This window comes from Grammomys surdaster, unplaced genomic scaffold (genome assembly GCF_004785775.1).
Source record: "Grammomys surdaster isolate TR1022 unplaced genomic scaffold, NIH_TR_1.0 169, whole genome shotgun sequence".
Classification (NCBI taxonomy): Eukaryota; Metazoa; Chordata; class Mammalia; order Rodentia; family Muridae; genus Grammomys; species Grammomys surdaster.
In genome coordinates this window covers 16,230,805-16,255,465 of record NW_021604617.1, presented here as the reverse complement: position 1 = coordinate 16,255,465, position 24,661 = coordinate 16,230,805, and the positions used below count along the sequence as shown (strand labels likewise).

The 24,661-nt window shown below is 38.2% G+C and overlaps 1 protein-coding gene across 1 annotated transcript in view; it reads left to right on the top strand.

Moving 5' to 3' along the window:
- The window catches only part of Pkhd1 (PKHD1 ciliary IPT domain containing fibrocystin/polyductin), a 433,222-nt gene that overhangs the window by 382,200 nt on the left and 26,361 nt on the right, over positions 1-24,661 (top strand). The window contains exons 61-63 of the mRNA XM_028766634.1: positions 8,434-9,451; positions 20,007-20,142; positions 20,842-20,929. Of these exons, the coding sequence (XP_028622467.1) occupies positions 8,434-9,451; positions 20,007-20,142; positions 20,842-20,929 (1,242 nt within the window). The remainder of the gene's footprint in view (positions 1-8,433; positions 9,452-20,006; positions 20,143-20,841; positions 20,930-24,661) is intronic.

Genomic DNA, 24,661 nt, shown 5'->3' with positions numbered 1-24,661 from the left:
TGCCCCCTTTCCTGGGCTTAGGTCTGTGGCTTCTAGTCTAGGGAAAGGATGAGAGTATGCTTTATGTCCAGGATATTTTAGAAAGGTGAAAGACCACAGAGCATGTGCCCGTGTGCCCATGTGCTCATGTGCATACATAAATACAACCTGCTTAATCAAATTTCCCGCACTTAAAGCAGAGCTTCTGGACCTTGTCATTGTGCATGTGCACCCTGAATGCAATAGCATACGCCAAGCCAATGCTCACTGGTCACTCAGCAATCATTATGACCTGTCCACTCTTGCCTTTTTGAGAAGAATGCCCTGGGGTGACTGGGTGGTTGCCCTGACAGGCTGTATCAGTTATCTGTTCACATTGATTATCAAAGTCAGCTGTGGCCAGGCCTTGCCTTCTCTCCGTTTTCTCTCAAGCCCCTCTTACAAGCACCCCTGCCTGGATTTTCATGAGGAAATAATCAGATTAAGCCTTTCACGGTGAGTTCATATGGAGTTCTCTTTCTCCCGTGTGCTACTAACTGAATAAACGTGTTTAGTGGTAAATTGTAAATGACATTATGATTACCAAAGCCAGCGTGGGTTTCATTTAAAAGTGATCAGAATGGTGGACCGCAAAGATTGTGACTGGCAGATGAGGCCATTTGGCAAAGTGGGGAAGGAAAAGACAAAAACAAGTGCGAAAGAAAATCATTACTCAGAACTAAACCTTCTCCAACTGAGCAAAGCAGGAGAGAAAAACATCTATAGGAGAGAACAATGGAAGGCTATTCAGACATGATTCTAGACTGGAATTATGGGGTTTACCTTTAGCCACTGGGGGTTGAACCAGGAGGTCTGGTCAGCTGTGTGTAGACTTTTCTTAAACAGTGACCATAGATTCTTTGCTATAATTAAGAACCATGTCTGTTTAGCAGCTCTTCTGCCCTATAATTTTGCATAATTGTGCTTTAAATATCACTATTATTATTTTGACTTTTGGCCAACTGAAAACACTAGCATTGATTAATTGTACAGATTTCATAGGAAACCAGTTGATGGGACACTAGCCAACCAACACATCTCTTAGCCATTGTGGCTGAATTCTAAGGTAGAGTTTTCAATTTAGGAAAAACAAAAAATTCACATTTGGTTACTGGTAGGATTTGGGCAATTGCCTCTGTTAAGATTGTGGCAGTAATTTTCTCCTCCTGGTATACCATGATAACACGTTGGTTTGAATGGGCAAATAATAATACACAGAACCAAAAACATTTTGCCAAATATGAGATTTGTCAACTATGAAGAATCTTCCCATATGTGCCTGTTAAGAAAACTGGGCAGAGAGAGCTCCCGAATTTTGACTCTTCTTCTCATAGTGGTACATATCACATCAGAACCTTATGTCTAAAAACTGGTCCATGAAGAGTCCTTTATATGTCATTTTATTTTACCAGGTACAAAATATAAAAATAAAAGTTTAGAAGTATGTAGCTGCTACTTCTCCTTCCTTCCATCTTCCTCCTCTTTTTTCTTCTTCCTCCTCTTTCTTCTTCCTCCTCCTCTTCCTCCTCTTCCTTTCTCTCCCTCTTCTCTTTTCTTCCTCTCCAGTTCTAAATAATATTGTTGAGTTCATATAACTGTGATTTAATTTTCTGTCTATGAAGTAGAAGTAATTAAACTTACCTATTTAAAGAGGAATAAGGATAGAAATATAAAAGTAGGCAGAGAGGCTGAAAGAGAAAGGCAAAGAAAGCAGGAAGGAAGAAAGTAGGAAACGAGAGAGAGAGAGAGAGAGAGAGAGAGAGAGAGAGAGAGAGAGAGAGGAGGTCTATTAGCCTTATGCTATGAAGGCTTCTTTAAGGTAAAGCCAACTTCTTGGCCATTCAAATTTTTATCCGTCTGCGTCCCCTTCCTGATGCCACTCTATGGGCTTTCTGTCATATATTTCTATATATAAACTCTCCTCAGCCACTATGTTATTATGGTGGCTGAAATAACCATAAAGTGACCACTTTACTACCATATAAAATCCACTGACTAACAAAAAATATGTGAATCACCAATACTTGTGATTTTCACACAAATTTTTGTACGAGAATAAAATGTGCTTTGATTATCACACCTAGCCATGATCACAGACCAGCACTGACTATCTATAATCTTCAAAGTAACATATCTCTTCCCAGAGATACTCAGGAGCTCTTTAACTGTTTATCTCACTTGTCCAAAATTTTCTCCCAGAGCTGAATGAATCCATGGAATTGGAATCAATGCAGCCGTTTCCAAGAAACATGATTTGTCCCTTTTTACTTCACTAGGTTTCCATTGTGCTGTAAGGAAATATCTTTAGGTCACACCCCAAACCTTGTTTCCTTTCCTGATGTTTCTATGATGTTCTGACAGTGTGTAATATCCCTCAGTGTAACCACTTCTCTTCAAAGACTAATAGCTTCTGGCTGACTCCTTTATCTCACTAGTGTACACATCTTATTTGTGTATACTAGGCAATGTCATGGAAATAGGCCCACTATTCCCTCTTCATCCATACAATTCTTATCAAAGTAGGCAGCTTTCGACAAACCTTGACAGGTTTAGGAATAAACAGAGAGCATCCAGTGGACAGCAAGCAAATGCCAGTTGTTCTGAACTTGGTACAAAGGAATCATCCAGTACCTTTTGGTATTTGACAAAGACTTAAATGCACACAGTAGTGTGGAAAGGCTTATCCTAAAAGCAGAAGGAATGTTCAAGGAGAATTAGAGGCATGTTTGAGCTTCATTAGAGACTCTGAAATAATTCAAAACAAAATGAGTTAAAGCAAAATGTGAAGCATCCTGTGTGATTGGTTATGGATACATTTGGGGCTTTTTACAATTGCTTTTACATTGGTACCTGAGCCAAAATAATAATGAGGAGGAAGAGGACGATGAAGAAGGGATGATGATGATGATGATGATGATTGGGGGGAAGTTTAGGAAAATGGGCATAAGAACCTATTAATAACGTACAGCTGAGTGCTTTAAGAATTGTTTTTTGGTTTTCTATGACTGATTCGTGAGGATAAAACTGAAGCTACCTAAACTGGTTACTGTAGATTGTGTGTTTGTGGGTCAGCTTTCTATACAATTTGCCCATTGTACTTCTATGTCCAGACCTTCATGCAGGTCATCTTTAGGGACTTTCTAGAAGTCTAAATGACCAAGAAAAGACCTTCAATAAAAGTGATGAACCTGTCCTCATTTACAGGAGAAAATGAAGGGGAGAAGAGATACAGATTTTGAAGTAACTCTGCCTTGAATACTGATTTGCCAACTGTATCCAATATCACAGCTTATCTATAAGTAAAGTTTTAAAGTATTATTTTAACAATAATTATAAACATTTATACATAATAAAAATAAAACTTAAATATGAATGAATTTCTTTTAAACAACTAATGCTGGAAAACAAATATCAAACATCAGGCTGAAGAAAAGGCTGCATTTTCTTTCTAAGTCCTTCATGAGTAGTACACAAATCTATATCATACAAGGAAGTAATGCAAAAGTATGTAATTAAATATCAGAAAATTAATCAGGATTAAATAAGTTAATAAATTATTACTTTTCAGATTTTATGATTATGTCATTTATGACATCTCGTTTATATCAGTTTTAATTTGCTTACACGGAAATGTGTTACTTTGAGATATTTGCATATATATGTATTGATACAGTTTGCCCTTATTTTCACTCTCCTGCTACCACCTGTCCCTCTTCTACTCCTGTCACTGGTTCTTTTCCTCATGCCAACTACTTTTGACTTCTGTTGGCATGACATTTGTATTCCATTTCTTTTTATTGATGCAGATTATTAAGAACTTACAATTTAGCTGTGATTTTTCTCATGTCCTTGGTAAGGATCAAATGTGAACAGTGAACCATTGTATATATGTATGAAGATCATAATAAAACCAATTTTAACGTCTTATGGTGCTTAAAGGTAGTCTGTATGCTTCTAGAGGAAAAAATAATCATTAGTTTTACTCAGATACAAACCCTATGACCTACAACAGTGACATTCCTGTAAGACGCACTGGTGCAGTAGTGGCACAAATGTTATAAGAGTAACCAATCATCTTTGTTTATTTTTAATACTGGATTTTAAGGCCGACTCTGGGAAATGGAGTCCATGTCTGATACTGATGACATGGCTAAGCACCCAGGGCTAGATAGGCATTGGCCTCAGGTGAAAACACCTTACTAAGGGACATGGCTCACATACATCTGCTAAAGGGACATGGCTACAAAGTAACCCCTGCTGACATACTCCTATACGTATGGATCAGCGCCTTGCTCGACACTCATTAACGAAGTTTCTTTTTTCAGTTTATGGGAATTAACACAGAGACTCATAGCTGAACAATGTACAGAGTGAGAGGCTTTAGAATACTCATTCATAAATGGAATGTTCTTACCAAACCCCTTCCTTCAAAGCTTAGGAGTCTATGAAGAAGAGGAGTCAGAAAGGTTCTAAGAGTGACTCCAAAGAGACTACATCTTTCTGAAACAACAGGACTGGTACACAGAAGACCTCACAGAGATTATGACAGTACACACAGAAACTGTACAGTTCCAAGTGAGACAGAATTCGAGCACCAAGAAAGCTAAGTAGACACAAAGGTCCATCAAGGAGCAATTACAATCAACATGCTCTGGGAAAAGGAAAATCAGTTTCCTCCAATGGAGTATCACTGGAGATATCTATCTATCTATCTATCTATCTATCTATCTATCTATCTATCTATCAATCTATCTATTGATATATATATATATATATATATGTCACATTTTAAGACAGACTTTACCAAGTGAATTCCTTGTTTCTTTTAAGGCTTACTATCTTCATTTTGCTGTTACTTTGTTTTGATATTTTTTTGTTTGATTGTTTTTTTTAAAGAGAAAGAGAGAAAAATCATGAAGTTGGTTAGGTAGGAAAGTGAAGAGGACCAGGCAAGACTTTGGAAACTAGGAAGAATATAATCAAAACATATTGTATGAAAAAAATATTGTAAATAAAACTAATCTTAAAAAGACTTAATAATTAAAATAATTGTAGTTTTTTATTATATAGGTACAACCTGTCTTCATAATTTACATGTTTTTCATTAGAATGTCTCTTGAATTTTACTACACAAATTTCATTAGACATACTTATTTTTTCAGTATTAAAAAAAGAAAATAACTGAAAAAAGAATCAATTGCATTAAAATAAATATCCCTAATTTAGAATGAACAACTTTGAGCCAAGTTCTTGTGGAATGGCTCACTCAGGTAAGCACTGAAATCCAAATAGGCTACTTATTTCTCTGCTTGACAATCTTAGCGTTTGCACCTAACCTCTGCCCCTAAGCCCATCCTCCAACCCCATCCTCAAAGATGACTCTAAGATGACTCTGCCTCACAGCTCCTGGAAGATGAGAATGCCTTCACTCTTCTGTTACCTCTGCCATGCGTGCCATTTTTCTTCCAGCTTTAGAGATTAACTCTTTAAATTTTCTACTCCCATTTGGTTGATGGTGATACTTCATTGTTCCTTAAACTTTCTGTAAATTCACTCTTAGTAATTGACTTCATCCAACTCCGTTTTAATATCTGGTTTCTATTTTGTGTGACAGACTTTAACTTCGGTCTCAACACAGTCATGTTTCTCTTTCATTTGGTCCTTTCTGAGAAGCTTTAGATAATCCTAAGGTTGAATTGGCTTTCTTCTTTCTATAGTTTTATCTTGAGTTAAAGACCATGCATACATACACACATGCACACACACACACACACACACACACACCACACAACTCAAAGCTCTGGATGTATTAGAAAGTAGAGGTTATTTTTCACCCTACAGAATAATTTGTGTGTGTGTGTGTGTGTGTGTGTAGAATATTGTCAGTATTCAGAATTTTTACTATTTATGAATGTTTTATATTACTAGAGATGACCATAAAGGCCTGGTGAGATTACTTCTTTTCTGTTTGTGTTAGCTCCTCTTAGAAGAGGAAATTTTTCTAATTACCCGTAGCAATATGTCTGTCCATTATATAATGACACTGCCCATTAGGTAGAGGCTAGTAGTCCTGTGCAACTTTATGTCTTTTGTGGAAGGATTGAACAAGTAAAATCCCAGTCATTACTACAATAACAAGAAAATTTTAACTTTAACTACTGAGAGTCTCATATTTACAGAAATGCTATATTTTTATTAGCTTTGGAAGCCTTAAAACAATGTGGTTGTTATTGTGGTAAAACTTGAACGCGCAAAAGCATCTTTAAGCAAAAGGATATATCTATGGTAATAGTGCATGTGTGAATATATGCATGCATATGTGTATATACACATTTATGTGTGTATAGAGGTGCATATGTGTATGAAACTACATTTATGTGTACCTGTGTGTATGCGTGTAAGATGACTTTATTGAGATACATTTGTATAACCTTATAGGGGTATATTATGGTAATTCAGTACATGTTTACATTGTGTAATCATTCAGTTCAATCATTACATATTTTCATGTGTTCAAACCATATTAAACAGAACACCAATAAACATAGAGATGTATCTATGGTGAGAATTAAAGTTCTCAGTGTATTTAGAATGATACAGTTGAGCCAAGGGTAGTTCTACTTTCAGATTTTCTTTTTAAAAGAAACATTTATAATGATTTCCATATGGCTTCACAAATTTGCAATCCTGTCAGCAGTACATAGTGTTCCTGTCTACTCACATTCTACTGACTATTTGTTATCTCTCTCTCTTTTTTTTAATTTAATTTTATTTTTCTACTTATTCACTTTACATCCCACTCACTGCCCCCTCCCTGTCACCTCCTCCTATAATCCTTCCCTCATCTCCTCTTTCTCTTCTGAGCAGGTGAGGGACCCCTGGATATCTTCTTACTCCTGGACTTCAAGTCTCAACAAGGCTAGGCACATCCTCTCTCACTGAGGCCAGACAAGGCAGCCCAGCTTGAAGAACATATCCCACATACAGGCAACCACTTTTGAGATAGCCCTCATTCCAGTTGTTTTGGAGCCACATGGAGACCAAGCTGTACGTCTGTCACATATAAGCAGGGAGGCCTAGATCCATCCCATGCATGTTCTTTGGTTGGTGGTTTAGACACTGGGAGCCCCAAGAGTCCAGGTTAGTTGACTATGCTGCTCTTCCTGTGGAGTTCCTATCCCCACCATTCCATTTGCGATCCACAATCCTTCCCTCTATTCTTCCATAACAGTCCCGAGCTCCAAGTACTGCTTGGCTGTAGGTGTCTGTATCTGTCTGAATCAGCTTTTGGTTGGAGCCTGTCAGAGGACAACATGCTCTTGTCAGCAAGCATAACAGAATATCATTAATAGGACTAGGGATTGCTGCTTGCCAATGAGATGGGTCTCAAAATGGCCCTGTTATTGGCTGGCCATTTTCTCATCTCTGCTCCATCCCCCATGCCTGTATTTCTTGCAGACAGAATAAATTTTGGGTTGAAAGTTTTTGGATGGGTTGGTATCTCTATTGCTCCAATATGGAACCTTCTTGGCTACAGGAGGTGGCCTCTTCAGGTCCCATATCTTGATGTTGTGAGTCACAGCTAAGGTCACCCTATTGACTTTTCGGTTCCTCTTTTATTCCATGTCTCTGTCTTGTCCTGGAGATGCTCTCCACCTCCTCACCTCTGTCAGTTGCAGATTTCCGTTCATTTTTTGAATAACTGTTTACTCTTTTAATGGTAGCCACTCTAAGATGGGATGGAATCTTTAATGAGTTGTAGTTGTTATTTCTCCAATATTATTGGGTTTCTACTAGTTACAGGATATACACATATATCCTGTTTCTATGTTAATTTGTAAAAGTACATACTATGCCAGATGAAGCTGAGGAGGAGGGCGACCTCATAGGAAGACTAGGAGTCTCAACAAACCTGGACCCCTGAGATCTCTCAGACACTGAGGCACCAACCAGGCAGCTTATACTAGCTGGGTCCAAGACCCCTGACACATATAGAGTAGAGGACTGCCCGGTCTGGCCTCAATGAGAGAAGTTACATCTAACCCTTGAGGAACTTGAGGCTCCAGGGAATGGGGAGGCTTGGCAAGGTGTGGGAGGGTGGGGACATCCTCCTGGAGGCAGAGGAGGTCAAATTGGATGAGGAGAGGGCAGAACAGGATAACGACTGGACCGTAACAAAAGATTAAAGATTTTAAAAAGTACATGCCATGTACATATATCATTAGAATATGTCAAATGAGTATTTTAAATGCATCTATCTTTTCACACTTTGCTCAAGATTGTTTTGTATTCCCAATATCTAGTATGCTTAAACGGTCAATAAATATTTCCTAGCGTAACACATGAGAATAGTGGATTAAAAGTCCTCATGAGTTGTAACTCAAATGTTACTCATTTGTTTCCTTTGTTTCACAGGTATATTCAGAGAAGAACAGAAATGCACATTCCGGGCAATGATCCAGGGCTTCTTCTGTAAGCAGACTGAGCATGCAGTCCTAATTCTCGATAATGTTGATGTAACTTGGACAATCCCCAAATCATACCCACTTGTATCTACTACTAATGGCTTTGTGGACACTTTTAGCATTGTGAAGGACAGTAGCTCATGCTCTCCCACAACCTCTCTGTCTACTTTTTATTCCATCTTACCAACCAGACAAATGACCAAAGTATGCTTTCCAGAGCGAACCCCTCCATTCCTGCATTTTCTTCTACTGGGAAACCAAAGAGCCTCCAAGCTCATCTTGGCTGTATTCTACAATGAGATTCAGAGCCCTCATGTTTTCATAGACAGGAGCTTTATTCCACCTACTCCAGTAGAGTCAGCATTTTCATTGTTGGATAAGGCCCCTGGTGCCAACTATTTCGACATCATGAATAACCTCTTGTATGTTGTCCTGCAAGGAGAGAAGTCTGTTGAAATCCATTCAAGTGTTTCTATTCACTTGGCTTTGATGGTGACATTTTCAGTCCTAGAAAAGGGCTGGAACAGAGCAATCCTTGAAAGCCTAACAGGCTTCTTCCAGATTGACCCAAACCAAATCAGACTCACTCTTGAGATGCCTGGCAACAAAGAGACTTTAGAGGCCATTGCAAACAGTGAAGGAAAACGAAAGCGCAATTGCCCAACTGTAACTTGTGGTGGCCCTTCTAGCAGATATAGTCATCGCAGACCTCTCATGGAAGAAATGACTTCATTTAGGATCATACCAGCAACCACTCTCGAAACTTTCTCAAAGGTGATTGTCTTTGAAATCGGTGACCTGCCAAATGTAAGGAACAGTGAACTCATTCAGTCCTTACCAAGTAACAGATTACAGAAATTGGCTCACCAGGTTATCACTGCTCAACAGACTGGAGTTCTGGAAAATGTCCTCGGTATGACTGTTGGGGCCCTACTAGTGACTCAGTCTGAGGGAGTCACAGGATATAGGTAAGCACTAATTATCAAAAACATCTGGATGAAGAGTGATTTCTTGAGTCCATGTTGACATCTATTAAAATTTGCCTATTCTTTACAATCAACTGCAAAGGATTCACTAGAATTGAAAATTTTAAAAAGCCAAAGTCATACACCTATTTGGAGACATATTTAACAAATTCATTTATGGATTCTTAAAAAATAGCTTAATATTATTTTCTATCCTTTTTGTTCCTCCCAGGTGCTTTTCCTCCAATCCCTCCCATTCTGCCCTCTCAAATTGATACTTTTTTTTTCTTTGATTTTTATTGTTTTACACACGTACACACACACACACACTCACTCACTCACTCATATTTGGGTTCATAAATGTATAAATAATACATGCTGAGTCTATTTTTGATGATGGTATGTATATGGTTTCAGGGGTTGACCATGTATATTGGATAGCCAATAAGAAGACTCATCCCTTAGAGAGGACAATTAGCTTTTTATATAGAGTAACCATCCATACAGAAGCTTAGTTAATATTGTGGTATTATATGTTCCATTTTAACACTGAGAACACATAAGTATCTCTTTTGTCGACAGATGCAAAAATGATAGCATAGCTATCCTTGGTTGCTTCTATTATGGAATTGAGTATTTTTTGCTAAGCAGAAAATTTTAATCGATTAGTAATATTATTTTTAAAACTTCTTATTTTATTTTATGTGTATGAGTGTGTTCCTTCATGTATGTATATATCCCATGTGCATATTTGGTTCTTGTAGAAGTCAGAAGAGGGTAACAAATTCTCTGGGACTAAAGTTTCACATGATTGTGAGTCAGCAGACAGGTGCTGGAAACCAAATCTGGGTCCTCTGCAAGAGAAACAAGTATTCTTAACCCCTGGCCTATCGTTCATGCTTTCTAGTGTTTACTATTATATTTTGTTTGGTAACATGGGTGTCAGTGGTGTTAATGCATTTTGATTTTGACCCCTAGTGTAATTTCATTTACACTTCACTGAGTTCTTATAAATTTATATGTCCATTTAGAGATCAAAGCTTTAGCTCATTGTATTATTTTGTTCACCATTCCAAAATATTGAACATTGTAGAGGAAATATCTTGAGTCCTGTATGGATACATCACCTGTAATTTAAAAAGCCTATGGCTTAGGCAGGAAATAGGAGGTAGAACCTCTGGGAAAGTGAAAGGATTCTGGGATAGAGCCAGAAATAGGAAGAGTTGCCTGGAAATATGTGGCAAGGCAGATGCTTGTTATCTGAACACAGGAAACCAGCCATGTAGCAGAATGTAGGTTAAAATAAATGGGTTATTTTAGTTATGATTATAGTCAGAGAAGAGTCTAGCTATGTGGCCGAGACATTTGTAAATATAGTTTGAGTCTGAGTCTCATTTCTGGAAGCATGGAGTGGGGAGGAAGGACCAGCCCAAACTTCTACAGAACACTGCAGTGTGTATTCATCTTTGAGCAAGAGACAAGATAATAAGCAGAAGTAATTGAGAGTAGACTGGGAAGATGTCGGGAATGTAACAGCTATTTGTGGGGCAAGTCATCCAATCATGAAGACAGGAGATGGGCTTAGCCCAACGATCTCCATCACCCAGTCATAGCACACCCTGTTCACTTCTGACTCAGATATGTCTAATCTAATAATAATACAAAAAAACTAGAAGCATAAATAATATGGCATTGATTTTCCATTCGGATTTGTTATATCCTCCATTGCTTTGTTTCTCTGGTTATCATAAGAGATATTTTTCCAGATGTAGAGCAAACAAATCATATGAAGATAAAGAAAAGCTGCCTATAAAGCATACCTGACAAAAATCTCTGCAGAGTGAGAAACAACATGCTCCCTATAGAATTGACAAACATTTAGCAAGATTTCTTATGTCCCTGAACATTGTACTATATCCTTAACAGCCTTGAAGGCATACACAGGCACCAAGGCCAGCTCTGTGCCTTTCAGCTCTTACCAGTATCAGGTAAAACCTCCACTGAACTCCTTGGAGAGCCATCAGCACACTAATGAATTGACCTTGGCACAGCAGAGATGAGTCTAAGGATGAAGTCTTTTGGGGGTAGAAATGATGAAGTCCTCCGGAAGGTCACTTTTATTATACAGGGGTTACAGAATGAGGCCATCTTGGAAACATGTATTTCCAGAAAACTGCTAGTTATTTTCATTTTGGAAGGTAGGGAGAAATGAAGTCGCTACCTACTTTTTTTATGTGTGTGGTCAATTTGTCTGTTTATTCTTCATCCTCCCTCCAGGAATTCAGAATTCAGGTTTCCTCTGCCTTCTCAGGTCAGTTGTCTGAACTTGTTCTCCAGTTTTTTCAACTTCTGTGGATACATGCCATCAATTTTCTATTCTCCCATCTTTGTCATTCTTGTATTTATTCACTATTTTTACCCAGTTTTTTGCTTCAGGTGGTTTCAGTGGACTTTTTAGTGGGACGTGGTGAGCACACATTCTATACGTCTCTCTTCTTCAAGCTCGAGGGTCCCCACCAGGATCATATTTACTTTGTATTCAGGAATCTTGAAAGAGCAGTTTGTAATGCCTGTCTGTCTTTCACTAGAAGCTTTACCTTCATTCCCCATTGTATGACTGTCATCTCTTCCTCATTTCTCTCTTGTTTCACTCATTTTCTTACTAGAATATGAACTTACAGATGTCTATGGACCTGTTTCCCTGGAGGTTAGAAACTTGAGTTTGATATCTTTTTAAATTGCTCACGACTTTATATATTGATAGGGTATATGTATTTCTGGTACACATACACACGCACATGCACACACACACGCACACGCACACACACAGACATGTAAAAATATTACAAAGATTTCCCTTACAGAAGCTTGGCTGTTACAACCAAAGCTGTCTGTGGTTGGCAGCATTTCTGTGTCCTCCCATGACACACCTCTGTAAGCTGCTGACCCCTGAGAATGATGAACTTTAATGGTTTTGCTGTGTTCTCTGGTGCATTCTGACCTTAAGATGAGAAGAATATGCAGACTTATAGTTGACTCAGTTAAACACATGAGACACAGAAAGAACAGACTTTTTCCTATCATGGGAAAGAAACCAAGCAGGGCAGAGCAATTCAAGGTGTGAGAAGGACTTGATTCCTCATGGATAAGGGCAGTAACGAGCCCATAAAAATGATGTAAGAGAACTGTGGAAATGGAAGGAAGGAAGGAAGGGAAGAAGGAATTGTAGATAGATAGTATGAGTGCAAAATAGGCATTGCATGGCAGCCCAGAAGGAGAAAGCCCTTCAACCTGAATGGATTTCGAACTAGAACTCACTAAGAATGCATTTCCATGAACACTAAAACAGCCCATCCATGCCTGCCTAGACTCCTGACCTCCCTGGAGAAAATACATTGGTATAAATCTAAGTTTGCAACTCTTTGCTAGTGTTATATAGCAACAGAAATAAACATGTCACAAAACTGTGTTGCATAAATTCTTTACTTATGAAGTTGCATGACCCTTGTGCTCTGCAAATGATTTGGGTAAAAAGTGGCATAACAATAGCAGTAGGGTGTGTGTGTGTGTGTGTATCTGTATGTGCATGTATGCATGTGTGTATATTTGCATATATGCTTTCATGCATGCTAAATGAGTGTGTATCTCCATGTATATGTGTGCATGTGTGTATATGTATGTGTGCTTCAATGTATGTATATGTATCTACATGTGTGCTTACATGCATGCATGTGTATCTATGTGTGTATACATGCATGCATGTATGTATTTTCATGTGTACATGCATGCATATGTGCTTGCATGCATGCATGTGTATCTGCATGTGTGCTGCATGCATGCATGTGTGTGTATCTGCATATGGCTGTGTATACCTCGCATAATACTAGCTTTTGAAAACATTTTATTTTTAAATGTGTGTCTGTGTTTCTTTGTGTAGTATGTACATGTGAGTGCAGATTCTTACAGAATCCAAAAATAAGGCATCATATCCTAGAGCACAAGTCATAGGCAGTTCTGAGTGGCTCTACGAGGGTGTGGGGAACTAGGCTGCCTCTGAAAGAGTGGTCCACATTCTTTAAGCACTGAGCCATCTCTTCAGCCCCCCCCCCCACATTAGGGGCTTATAAGTTCATGTATGTATGTCAACATTTAAGTATAGTACACATTTTCTTATCATGCATTAATCCTTGGGTGTGATGCCCATTGCCACATAACTGTGTGATTGCACACACTTACAGCACCAGCACTTGTGTGGAGGAAGCTGAAGATCAGAAGTTCTTGGCTGTGCTCGCATATGTACTGAATTTGAGGTTATCCTGAGCTAAAAGGAAAAGAATTATAGATTTTCAGTGAAAGTTGAATACCTAGTCTTATTAAATGGAAAATATCAGGGCATCCACAGCTCATTCACAATTAACAGTCCCTTTCAATGATGATTCTTCATGGTCATCAGTAAGACTGTCATTTATTCCAGAGCCCTATGTTTCTAATAATGGCTTTAGGCTTTATTGTTCTTGTACCCAAGTGCTCGGAGACCAATGCATCTTTGATTGTTGTTCTGAAGATTATACGGTTTTTTCTTTGCTTTTTCTTGTGAACAAGTTGTTACCTATAATCAGTTACTATTGCTGACATCCCTACACCTAGCAGATCTCTGTCCTCAAGCACATTAGTTTCCAGTTCCAAAAATTAGTCCAAATTGCTTTAAAAATACATTAAAATGTATATGAACACAGTGAGTATTTTGATAAATGAGAAACCTCCTGAAAATACATATTTCAACAATTTTTATTCCCAGATGTTATTGGAACAGCTATCATGTCCAACATACTATACAAATTTAAACATTACTGCATATATACATGCATATTAAAATATTTTATTATATCACCGCTCTGAAAATTTCAAATATGGATTTTCAAATGTGGATAATTAAAACTATTTTCTTAATTACTAAATGAAAATATGCTATGTTATACTGCACACACATGTACATATAAGCAACACTACATGGATTTAGCATTTAATAGGGTATGTGTATGTGTGTGCATATTCATGTGTATTTGCATTTGTGTATATGTGTGTGTTTGTGTGTGTACATGTGTGTGTAATCCTAGAGGGAGAAAACGAGAATGGAAGGAATTGGAGGGAGAAAGAAATGGAAATGATATAAAATCAGTGTTTGAAAGAAATTTTCAAACTTTAAATAAAAAGTTGATATAGCCAAAAAGGAATTAATTAACCAGTTCAACATGAACCAGCCCATTAGTGTTATTTTTCTAATGAAACAAGTATCCTTTCATCTGTATAATGTTTACTAGGTAGTCATAGTTTCAGTTTACTTTTATATTCCCAAGAGACCCTAATCAGATTTTATTCATAACAAGAGATCATTGAGCGTATTTCATAGGTAGTGACATGTTATCAGAAGCTTTCCTGGCTCTATGAAAACAATGCCTAACAAATAAGAGTGTAAAGGTTTGTTTTGTCTCAAGGACTAAAGACAGTCAGTACAAAAATGGGGAGGGCAAGGTGGAGCGTGGAAACAGGTCACATGACATAAGCCAGAACACAGAGAAACAAATGCTAGTGCTCTAAATGCTGACTACTCTTCCCATTTTATTATGTCTGGGCCCCCTACCCATAGGCACCCCCAATCCATAACCATCATATTCAAGCTGGGTTGTTCTTTCTGAGTTATCCCTCTCTGGAAGATCCTCACAGGCACACTGAGAAATTTGTCTCACCACTTCCTGTGTAATTCTAAGTCCAGTCAAACTGACAGTGCAAATCAACCATCACAATAGCTATTTAGCTTCTCGAGGCTGATAGTCCCATGTAACCTCCTGCAGGAGGCCTGCAGAGAGACAATCTGCTGAAGGCAAGAAGGCGGTTCAGTTCAATAAGGCCAAGCAGCCACTATTGGTTCCAACTTCTGGAGTCTGACCCTGAGTAGTTCACTTTAGGCATATTTAAACACAGCACAATTTGGTGAAAACTTATTGTGGTGATTAACGCATTCCCACATGCACAATGAAGCATACATAAATCTCTTCGAGGGACAGCGTAAGCTAAATACAGATAGGATGCAGTTACATCAAAATACTTTGTTAAGTCCAGAAAGATAGGATAGTTCTTTGACTGAAAAAAAAACAAACAAATGAACAAACAAAACAAATTACAATAAGGGTCTGTGGAAGAATTCAGTACTTGAAAAGTCTCTCACCACACAGATAGAGTATAGGTGACTAGACCAGAAAACACATCTGTTCCTAGCCTTTTGGGTAGATGACAGGTACAATATCCCTTCCCTTGAGGGAACAACTGTGTGTGCTAAACACACCAGGTTCCCCTTGTGCTTATCTGTGAGCACAAAGACCTACACACCACAATCCTCATTACTTTGTATTAAGGTCCTGAGTAGTATCTACCAAGACATTTACTATCACAGTACCTCTATATAAATAGAAAATTTTGAATATTTCTATAAATCTTAATAGCTATTTTTCAGGTGTTTTTTCTGGGAAACTTTAAACCATAATTTTATTTAGGCTAGGTTTCTCATAATATGGTATTCTAGATAACTTACCAATTATAATATTTTAGGTTTGTTTCCTGAATGTTTGCATATCATTGAAATTGTTGAAAGATGTACTGTGCTTACTCTTAGCATACTATCTTTTGAAATGGATACTTCCAGGCCACTCCAAGAGTTTAATCATAAATGGATTAGCCCAGAAGTATGCTTGTTGTGTAGACAGTGTACCCAATGTTGAAATTGGTCAGGCCAAGATGGGTAATACCATCCCTGAGTCAGTTGATGGCCTATGTGTGAAGAAAGGACATGATGGGAACTGAGAAGGTGAGGTGTTATGGAGAGACGCAGTAGGGACTTGCAGTATGTCAGACTTGATATGACAGGACCATAGCACCAGTAGAAAACTGTCAGATTGTAAGACATTTCTTCCCAACTAGGGAGGGCAGCTGCTAAGGGACCCTGCCTGGGTTTAATAGGGATCTTGAGGATCACTAAATGTGAATAAAATGGTTTGTATCGATTCAGAAAGATAGCTAGGAAAGTCATTCTTGTCTTCCAGAGGTATAGAAGTCTTCCCCAAGGCAGAGTCATAGTGTTTTCTTTATCTTTGCATATCTTACGTTGCCTCAAGCAATTTTTTGCACATACTAGGAGGTCTAGCAATGATTGACACATAGAATTAACTGCAAAACTTTTTCTTCCAGGGAATTGGTACAGAAATTGTCCGTTCCCTTACTCAAGTCCACTCTATGGTACATATAGACTATGTCATTTGTCTAGTAAATTGAAAAGAAGAGAGACCATAGGTGCTCAGGATACCTTGAACATTGAATGAAAACACAAAGATTTCTTTTGTTGTTTTCTTTGTTTACTTGCTTGCTTTTTTATTTTGTTTTGCTTAGTGGAAAACCAGTTAACAATCCTGAGGAGAGGGCACAACGAAGAGGAAGCACCAGAAATCCCCCACACCACCCGTAGACATCCCAAAAGGTCTTGTTGAAAAACAGGATTCATCACTAGGATTTATTTATTTCCATTTGCTATAGTTTCCACGTCTTATCTTGTCCTTTCTTTGCACTTTGGCCAAGTCTAGGAGGTAACCATGTTGTGGCTACTAGACTTAGAAACCCATGCTGGAAAGAATACTGGTGGTCTCTGAGGTGGGAAGTTTCTACGTTGTCATGATCTTCTTTCTTCAGCTTGCACTTAAGCATTTCAGGGAGAAATATGTTTCACATAATTGACTGGGTATTGCAAGCTGTTAAATAGTGTTTGAAACTGGAGGAGATGGAGGAAACTTTCCTCCCCCATTTTTTAAAGTTTGGCTGTAGGTCCTTCTGCCTGCAGGCTACAGTCACATTAGCAGTTGGAAATTGGATAACGACAGCACAATGACAAATCCAGGTTGCTTGCAATAAGTTGCTAATCCCTTTGCTTTAATATTGGAGCAGCGTGTAATGATGTTTGGACATCACTCCAGTTTACTGACGACCCCACTGGGGCCAGCAATAGAACCTTACAACTGTCTAACAAGGTGTCAGGTGACTCCCGTCGTCACAGCAACGGACACTGGAATCTAATCTTCCCTCCATCCCTTCTAGCACCCAATAACGCCTAGATTATATAAGTGGCCCATCATTGCTTGGTAACTTGAATCAATTAACGTTAATTCGCACAATGCTATGATGTATTGTGATCACTTTCATTTCAGGGAAGGGGGAGAAATTGCTATAAGTCACCTAAAATGAGGTTGTCTGTGGTACTGAGGTATTAATTGGGTGTCCATATTAAATGCAAAAGGAGCCCCATCGTGAAAGGAAACTGGATGAGTAACTCTCTTGGCTGCTATTGACCTATCAGAAGAAGACAGTGCCCTTTTCCTTTGCTTTTATCTATTACAGTTTTCCCTATTGCGTGTCAAGTTGATGTATTATAAAAAATTCATTTGGTGACCTTTCACCCCCTTAGCAGATTAAACAATTTCACTTCAATGGCATCATTAACAGGACCCAGCATTTAATGATGATTTCTCTAAAAGGCCACGGAGATTCGATTTTAAGCTAACAGATTTATTGCACTATTATAACATATCGTAAAAAACTGTACCACCTACGGTCAGGTTTTAGGATAGAAACTGCTTAGGAGTTTATGTGGAGCTTAAAGTGGTATTACCTTGGGATATGCTGCAGTCACGAGTCCCTGACCTCCGGTGAGATGCTGTTTACATTTAATAAGAGATGTTTGCTCACAATAAACTTTAAAGTGTGTCAGGGACAGGCTTTCAGTAAGTGTTCAGGCCATTGCTTCCCGACCTAGTGTCTCCAGATACCAATGAACTTATGTCAGAATCTTTAATGGGTTTTTCAGTTTCCTTACCACAAGCTGCTTGCCCATACCCATTTCTCATTAGAAAACATTTGAGGATGAGTGTAGAAGAGGAATACAGTCTAGTAACAATGTTAAAATTTCCCAGTAATCTACAGCATCCCATCCTAGGGTAGGGGGAAATACTGGCATAGATTTTAAAAACAACTCTAGTGTGTGTTGTTCCTTTTTTTAACAAAGAAAGGAACCTTAGCTACTCAGGCTAAGCAAACTAATATATGATAATTGAGTACAGAACTTCCAGGGAGAGGTTTCAGCAGCCAGCACCTTATCTTGGTGGATAAACCAAGTTCCTAGGACCATATGCTCCCACTCTGCCTGTACCTTTCTGTACTTCATAGGGCACAAGGAAATTGTTCCCTATATGGAATATTCATATTTTTCACACATTGTAATCATCCCTCCATTATTACCTCTTTCAGGACTAATGTCTACCTTTACCTGTCATAAGCTGCCTCTGATAAATAATACTTTATCCTTTCTTACTCCTACAAGTGGACAGTAGAAGACAGAAAATAGAATATGTGACTTACAAATATTTAATTGATGCTACAGTTTAAAATATAAGGAAAACCTTATTAGATCAGGCAGGGCTAACTACTTTGAAAGCGGTTTATCAAATAACACTATATGGTAGTGTAGAATGTATAGTACATATTATCTATAGATCTCCACTTACTTGTGAAGCATCTGTTGCATGCCTATGATATATACTGTCTAAGATAAAGAGATTAGTGAGTTTTTAAGTTAACGTCTTTCAGCATGCCAAAGCATCTGAGTCAAAGTTGCTGCAAGGTATCAGAAGTTATGTAGCTATCTTATGCTAGGTCTCACCAGCAATTAGCATGTATGTTTGAACAAAGAAAGAGTAGGATAGGTCACTGAATCAGTGACAAAAATAGTTACAGTTTAGAAGTCATCCGATACATCCCTCTTTTTGAACCTTGAACTCCTCAAACATAGATAAAAACATCTAGCTCAGTGTCATTTTAAAGATATAGCAACTTTATACAGGAAAGGCTAATAGCACATAGTACATGGTGTCAGTGAATATCCGCTACCATATGATTTGCACCATATGATTCTAGAAACTACAATTAATGTGCAATTATGAAACCTATTTAATGCAAGTATGTTGGGAGACTATGAATACAAAATGGCAGCGTGCTGGAGTTGGTGTCATCTCCTCTCAGGTTTGGTTAGTGACATCTAGGTATTTTGGACTCAGCCATGCTGGGAAAGTGTTTGTGTCATAGACATCGGGATATGGTACAAATCAGGGAATTTCCCAGGAGAGTTGATTCAACAGCTTATGACTGCCTTGTAAACATCTTAGTTCATATTGTTCACTAAAGTTTGTTGGGGCCTCATTTAATATATGCTGATGGAAATTATAATTTCACATTTCCACTGCTTTGTCCACATTTTTAAGCATGGCTAATCCATAATATTTGAGACACATAATTCATGTGCAAATGTAAAATTGTTCACTACAGTATATTCATGGAGTTTGTAGAAATACAGGCAACTCGAATATTGTCACCAGTCCAACTGCTCTATGGGAAACAGCTACCCTAATGAGCTCTGTAATCCTATGAATGTTTTGATTCTACTCGTTTTTTTTTTATTTTCTAGAAATTCAAGTAGTTTAATAACTGGGAACCTGATATATACCCGGCCCTCTGTGCTCTCCATTCTGGTGCAGCCTTCGGATGGGGAAGTGGGAATAGAATTGCCGGTTCAGCCTCGGCTCATCTTCCTGGATGAGAAGGTAGCTCCTCAGATCTGATAAGTTCTTCATAGAGTATGCTTTATTTCTAAACAACCTTATCTATATTCACAGAGCAACTGCCACATGAAATTGGCAACATGTAGAAATTCTCACTACATGTTGGTCATTCTTGTATATCACACCATGTCTTCTTGCATTTCCTATGAAGGTTTGAGACTTATCAAAGGCAAACAGAGACCTCTGATACTTTTCCTTCCCATGCTGGTTCTGTTCTTGAAACAAAGATTCATGTCTTTGATGAAATCTTGCCTTCAGACTCCATGGCTTTGGTTCTGCTTCTTGCTTTTCCTTTTGAGGGCATGGAAGACTGAACCCAGAGTGGTTCCTCTGCAAGGCAAGTGCTCTATGATAGAGCTGTTTCCCTAGCCTGCTTTGTCCCATTCCCTTTCCTTCTTACCAGCCTCCCTATGATAGCTTTCATACCCTTCTCTTTTGTAACTCCATTTCACTTTCTCCTCCTGCATACCTTGTTTTAAATGTCCATAAAATAACTTCCATTTTCTCCTTTCAATAAGTCAGTATTGAAGTTAACATGAGACGAAACGCATTCCTCCATTTCCTTCCTTCCATGGAGTACATGTGTGATTTATAACATATATATGTGAACATGTCTCTTCTTTTCAGAAACTTCAATGATGTTTTTAATACAGTCTTTTCTCCTTCCTCTCTTATTTCCAGAATGAGAGAGTAGATTCTTTGGGTCTCCCCTCAGAACCTTGGATTATTTCAGTTTCCCTGGAAGGGGCATCTGGATCAATGCTAAAGGGTAGGTGCCAGTAACTTTCGTATCTATTACTACCTTGCACAACAAAGGTTCATATTGTAGTAGTTGTTTTATTATAATAAAACATCTGAAGTTGGCAGTTTTATAAAGTAAAAGGAATTTGTTTCATAGTTTTAGAGTTTCAAAGGCTGGTGATTGTTGTTGTTGTTGTTGTTGTTGTTGACAGAATGCCACAACTACCACAGGGTGTTACATGCAAAGGAGACAGAATATGTATGCATGTGGGTGTTTGTATGTGTGTGTGTATGTGCAATGTATGTGCGTGTGTGTGTGTGTGCAGTGTATGTGTATGTATGTGGTATATTGTATGTGTGTATATGGTGTATGTGATGTATGTGTGTGTATGTGTGTGTATGTGATGTATGTGTGTGTATGTGTGTGTTCATGTACTGTGTGTATTAATGTGTCTCTTTTTTTTAAAAAAAATCCATCAGTATTCAATCATGGAGGCTTCACCTGATGGCTTTATGAATTCAAATCACATTTTCTTCTTCAGGTTCTATTGAATATATGATTCATGTGATTTTCTATGTGAATACCCTTACTTTTTAAAAAATTTGACAGAATATGCACAGGAACCCTAAAGTTTCCTCTCATAAGCACATATTCAAGGAATACTGAATTTCAACACATGAATACAAAGGTGGAATCTTCAGAGCTATCCAAACAATTGAAACCCCATTAGGAATTCATAGCAAACATGAACATGCTCAGCAAGTTCTCAGAGTTCTTTTCATTCCATCTGCTGTCCTGATGTGCATCAAAAGGAAGATTAAGCTAGCAATAAATTCTCACGGCCTTAATTTTTGGCTAAGTCTCAAGTCCTAGTTCCTCTATACTCTACTCAACGATCCTCTGACACACAGTTTTTGGTAGAGGGTCATAGATTTGGTCAGGAATTCATTTGCCTGGCACTTGTGTCTTCTATTATGGAAACAGAAATATGTACTCTCAATGCTAAGAAGAATAAATGGATTAACTGTGCAAATAAGTGACCCAGAGTAAACCTTTACAGTTAGATTTTGCTTATGTTATTTTCATGTCCTCCCTCAGTGTCGTCTTCAATCCTGGCATCAAATGCAGCACCATCTAATTTCCTTGGGGATTGTATATATGATAGGGCATATATCAGTAATTTAATTTGAAGAGTTTTTAGTGCTGGAAAAAAGAGAATTGGGATTATGTATTCTGCAGCAAATTGCCCCAATTTACATTTGTTTATGAACCAACGAGAAATAAACATGTATGGCATGATTTTATGTAAAAAGTAGTTATTATACTTTAAATTCAGATCATCTGACATGTCAAACAAATAGTTTTTTGAAATGTAACCAACACACTGAGATAAAAAGTTGCCTACAGGTATGTCCCAGTGGTCAGTGAAGTCCAGAGTCCCTAAGTATTAACTTGGGTGTCAATACTTATCTTTGCTTGGAGGCTTACAAAATGTATATTCTGCTATTTTGGAATAGTTCTATCATTGCAATTTTATATTGAAAATCTAAAGTATGTTCTACAGCCATTATTTTAAGGAGAATAAGTCATATTACAGATAAGGAAAAAGAAGCCTATTAAGTAAGAGAAACAAGAAGAGAAGGTGAAATCAAGGACTGGGGCTTGTCAGCAGACATCAGCAGATTCTAGAATTGGAGGAAGGGAGCCTGGACTGCTTCTTCTGGGAGACATATATCTACTGGAAGATCTTTAAGCAGGCCAGTGTGCCAAGGACTGACATCTGTGTTAGATAACCTTTCTGGAGTATAGTTGGTGAGACACAAGAATGGACACTGCATCAGGTGGATAGTAGGGCAGATGTAAGAATGTTGACTCAGATTGGATTTTAGAAGTAGAGTCAAGTAATATATGTGAGATAAAAGAAATGGAAAGTGAAGGATGCCTTTATGTCTGACCCTAATACAGTGACAGAAGTTTGGTGTTGCTTACTGAGATGGGGAACATCAGAGTGGAAACACAAAAAAGTAAGTGCCTGAATGCTGGACAAAAGTTAGTGAGAGGATGCTGAGGCGGGGAAAAGAGAGACTTTTTTTTTTTTTACATTTTAAAGCAAAAGGGAAAGAGATTTTGGGATCACAATTGTTATTCTTTTTGTGACAAAGAGAGTCATTGATGAATTCAAGCTGACAGCTCTGTGTTCTGCTCCAGATAGCTCTCCATTTAAGATAACTTTCTGCTCATAGTAGCTCTGTCTCAAGATAGCACTCTCTTGCGGAAAGAAGCTCAGTCTTTTATTTTGCATAACCTACTTCTTTAAGAATTACACATCAATTCAGTCATTTACCCCTGGTTTCCTTTGGATAATTCCACAAACCATCATTTTATGACTTAGCCCCTTTACTCTAAAGACAGAGAGGCACATGGCCAAAGCTGTGGAATTTTGCTGCTTGCTGGAGCTGGAAAATGGCCCATTTTTCTATTAATATTATCACCACCTTTCTGTTTTCCTTCGCTTCCTAATCTTGGCTGTCCTAGAACTTGCTCTGTAGGCAAACAGACCTTGAACTCAGAGATTTGCATGGCTCTGTCTCTGAAATGCTGAGCTTAAAGGTGTGTGCCACCACACCTAGACCTAAGCTTTTCATGGCCACTATTTGAGTGACCACGTATCCACTCAAGATCTGGATCAAAAGCCTGTGTCTTCCATCCTCAAGATCTGGATCACAAGTGTTCCCTCCGTTTCTGGATTATAGTTCATTCCAGAGTAAATGTCCAAACTATTCCTGTTCAACTGCAAACATGAAGAATAAGATTAGCTGTGTGGGATCTTACCCTGAGATCTCCATTCCCTAAATCCACTTATTTCCCTCCTTAATATCTTTCTGAAAAAGCTGGCTCATTTGTGCAGCTACCTCTGTTCTTTCAGGTCTTTAAAGTCCCTCATACAATTCATATTCCATCTTTATATTTTGAATAGTTGGGAAATCCTGTAAAGAATACTTCTCACACTAAGTTTTGTATTCATGAGACTGTGTTTTCAGAGTTCTTTCCCACAGCCTCAAGGGCTGTCCATAGCCACCATTTTTGTGAAGGAATACCAGACATATTCTCACTTCCTAGAATCATGCTGTTTCTGATTATCATGGAGTCATAAACCTTGGCAGGGAGAACATTCCCCAAAGGGAGAACTTAAGGAAAACACATACATTATTATATAAACAAGCCTTTGGGTCTACAGCAAACATCAGCACTCTGGAGGACCCACACCCTGGCTCTATTCCAGGGATGGGAACCATGTCACACAATCCCTTCCTCGGCCATACTGGACCTGACAGACTGACATCTATGTTAGATACCCTGTCTGGAGTATAGTGGGTGAGACACAACAATAGTCACTGTATGAGCAAAAGAGTAGGGGAAATGTAAACAGTGGTGGCTCAGATTGCCTTTTAGAAGTAGAGTCAATAAATTTATTTTAAATAAAAGAAACAGAGAGTAAAGGATGTCTTTGAGGTCTGACCCTAATACAGTGAGAGAAGTTTGGTGTTCCTGAAATGGGGAACATCAGAGTGGAAACACAAAAATGTAAGTACCTGAAGGCTGGACAAAATTAAGGTAGTGGATGATGAGGCAGGAGGAAAGAGAGACTTTTGTATGAGTGGTTTAAATTTTAAAGCAAAGGAGAAAGAGATTTTTGGATCAATTGCTATGATTTTTTGTGATAAAGGGGCTTCACTTGCTTTCTACCTTAAATTCATT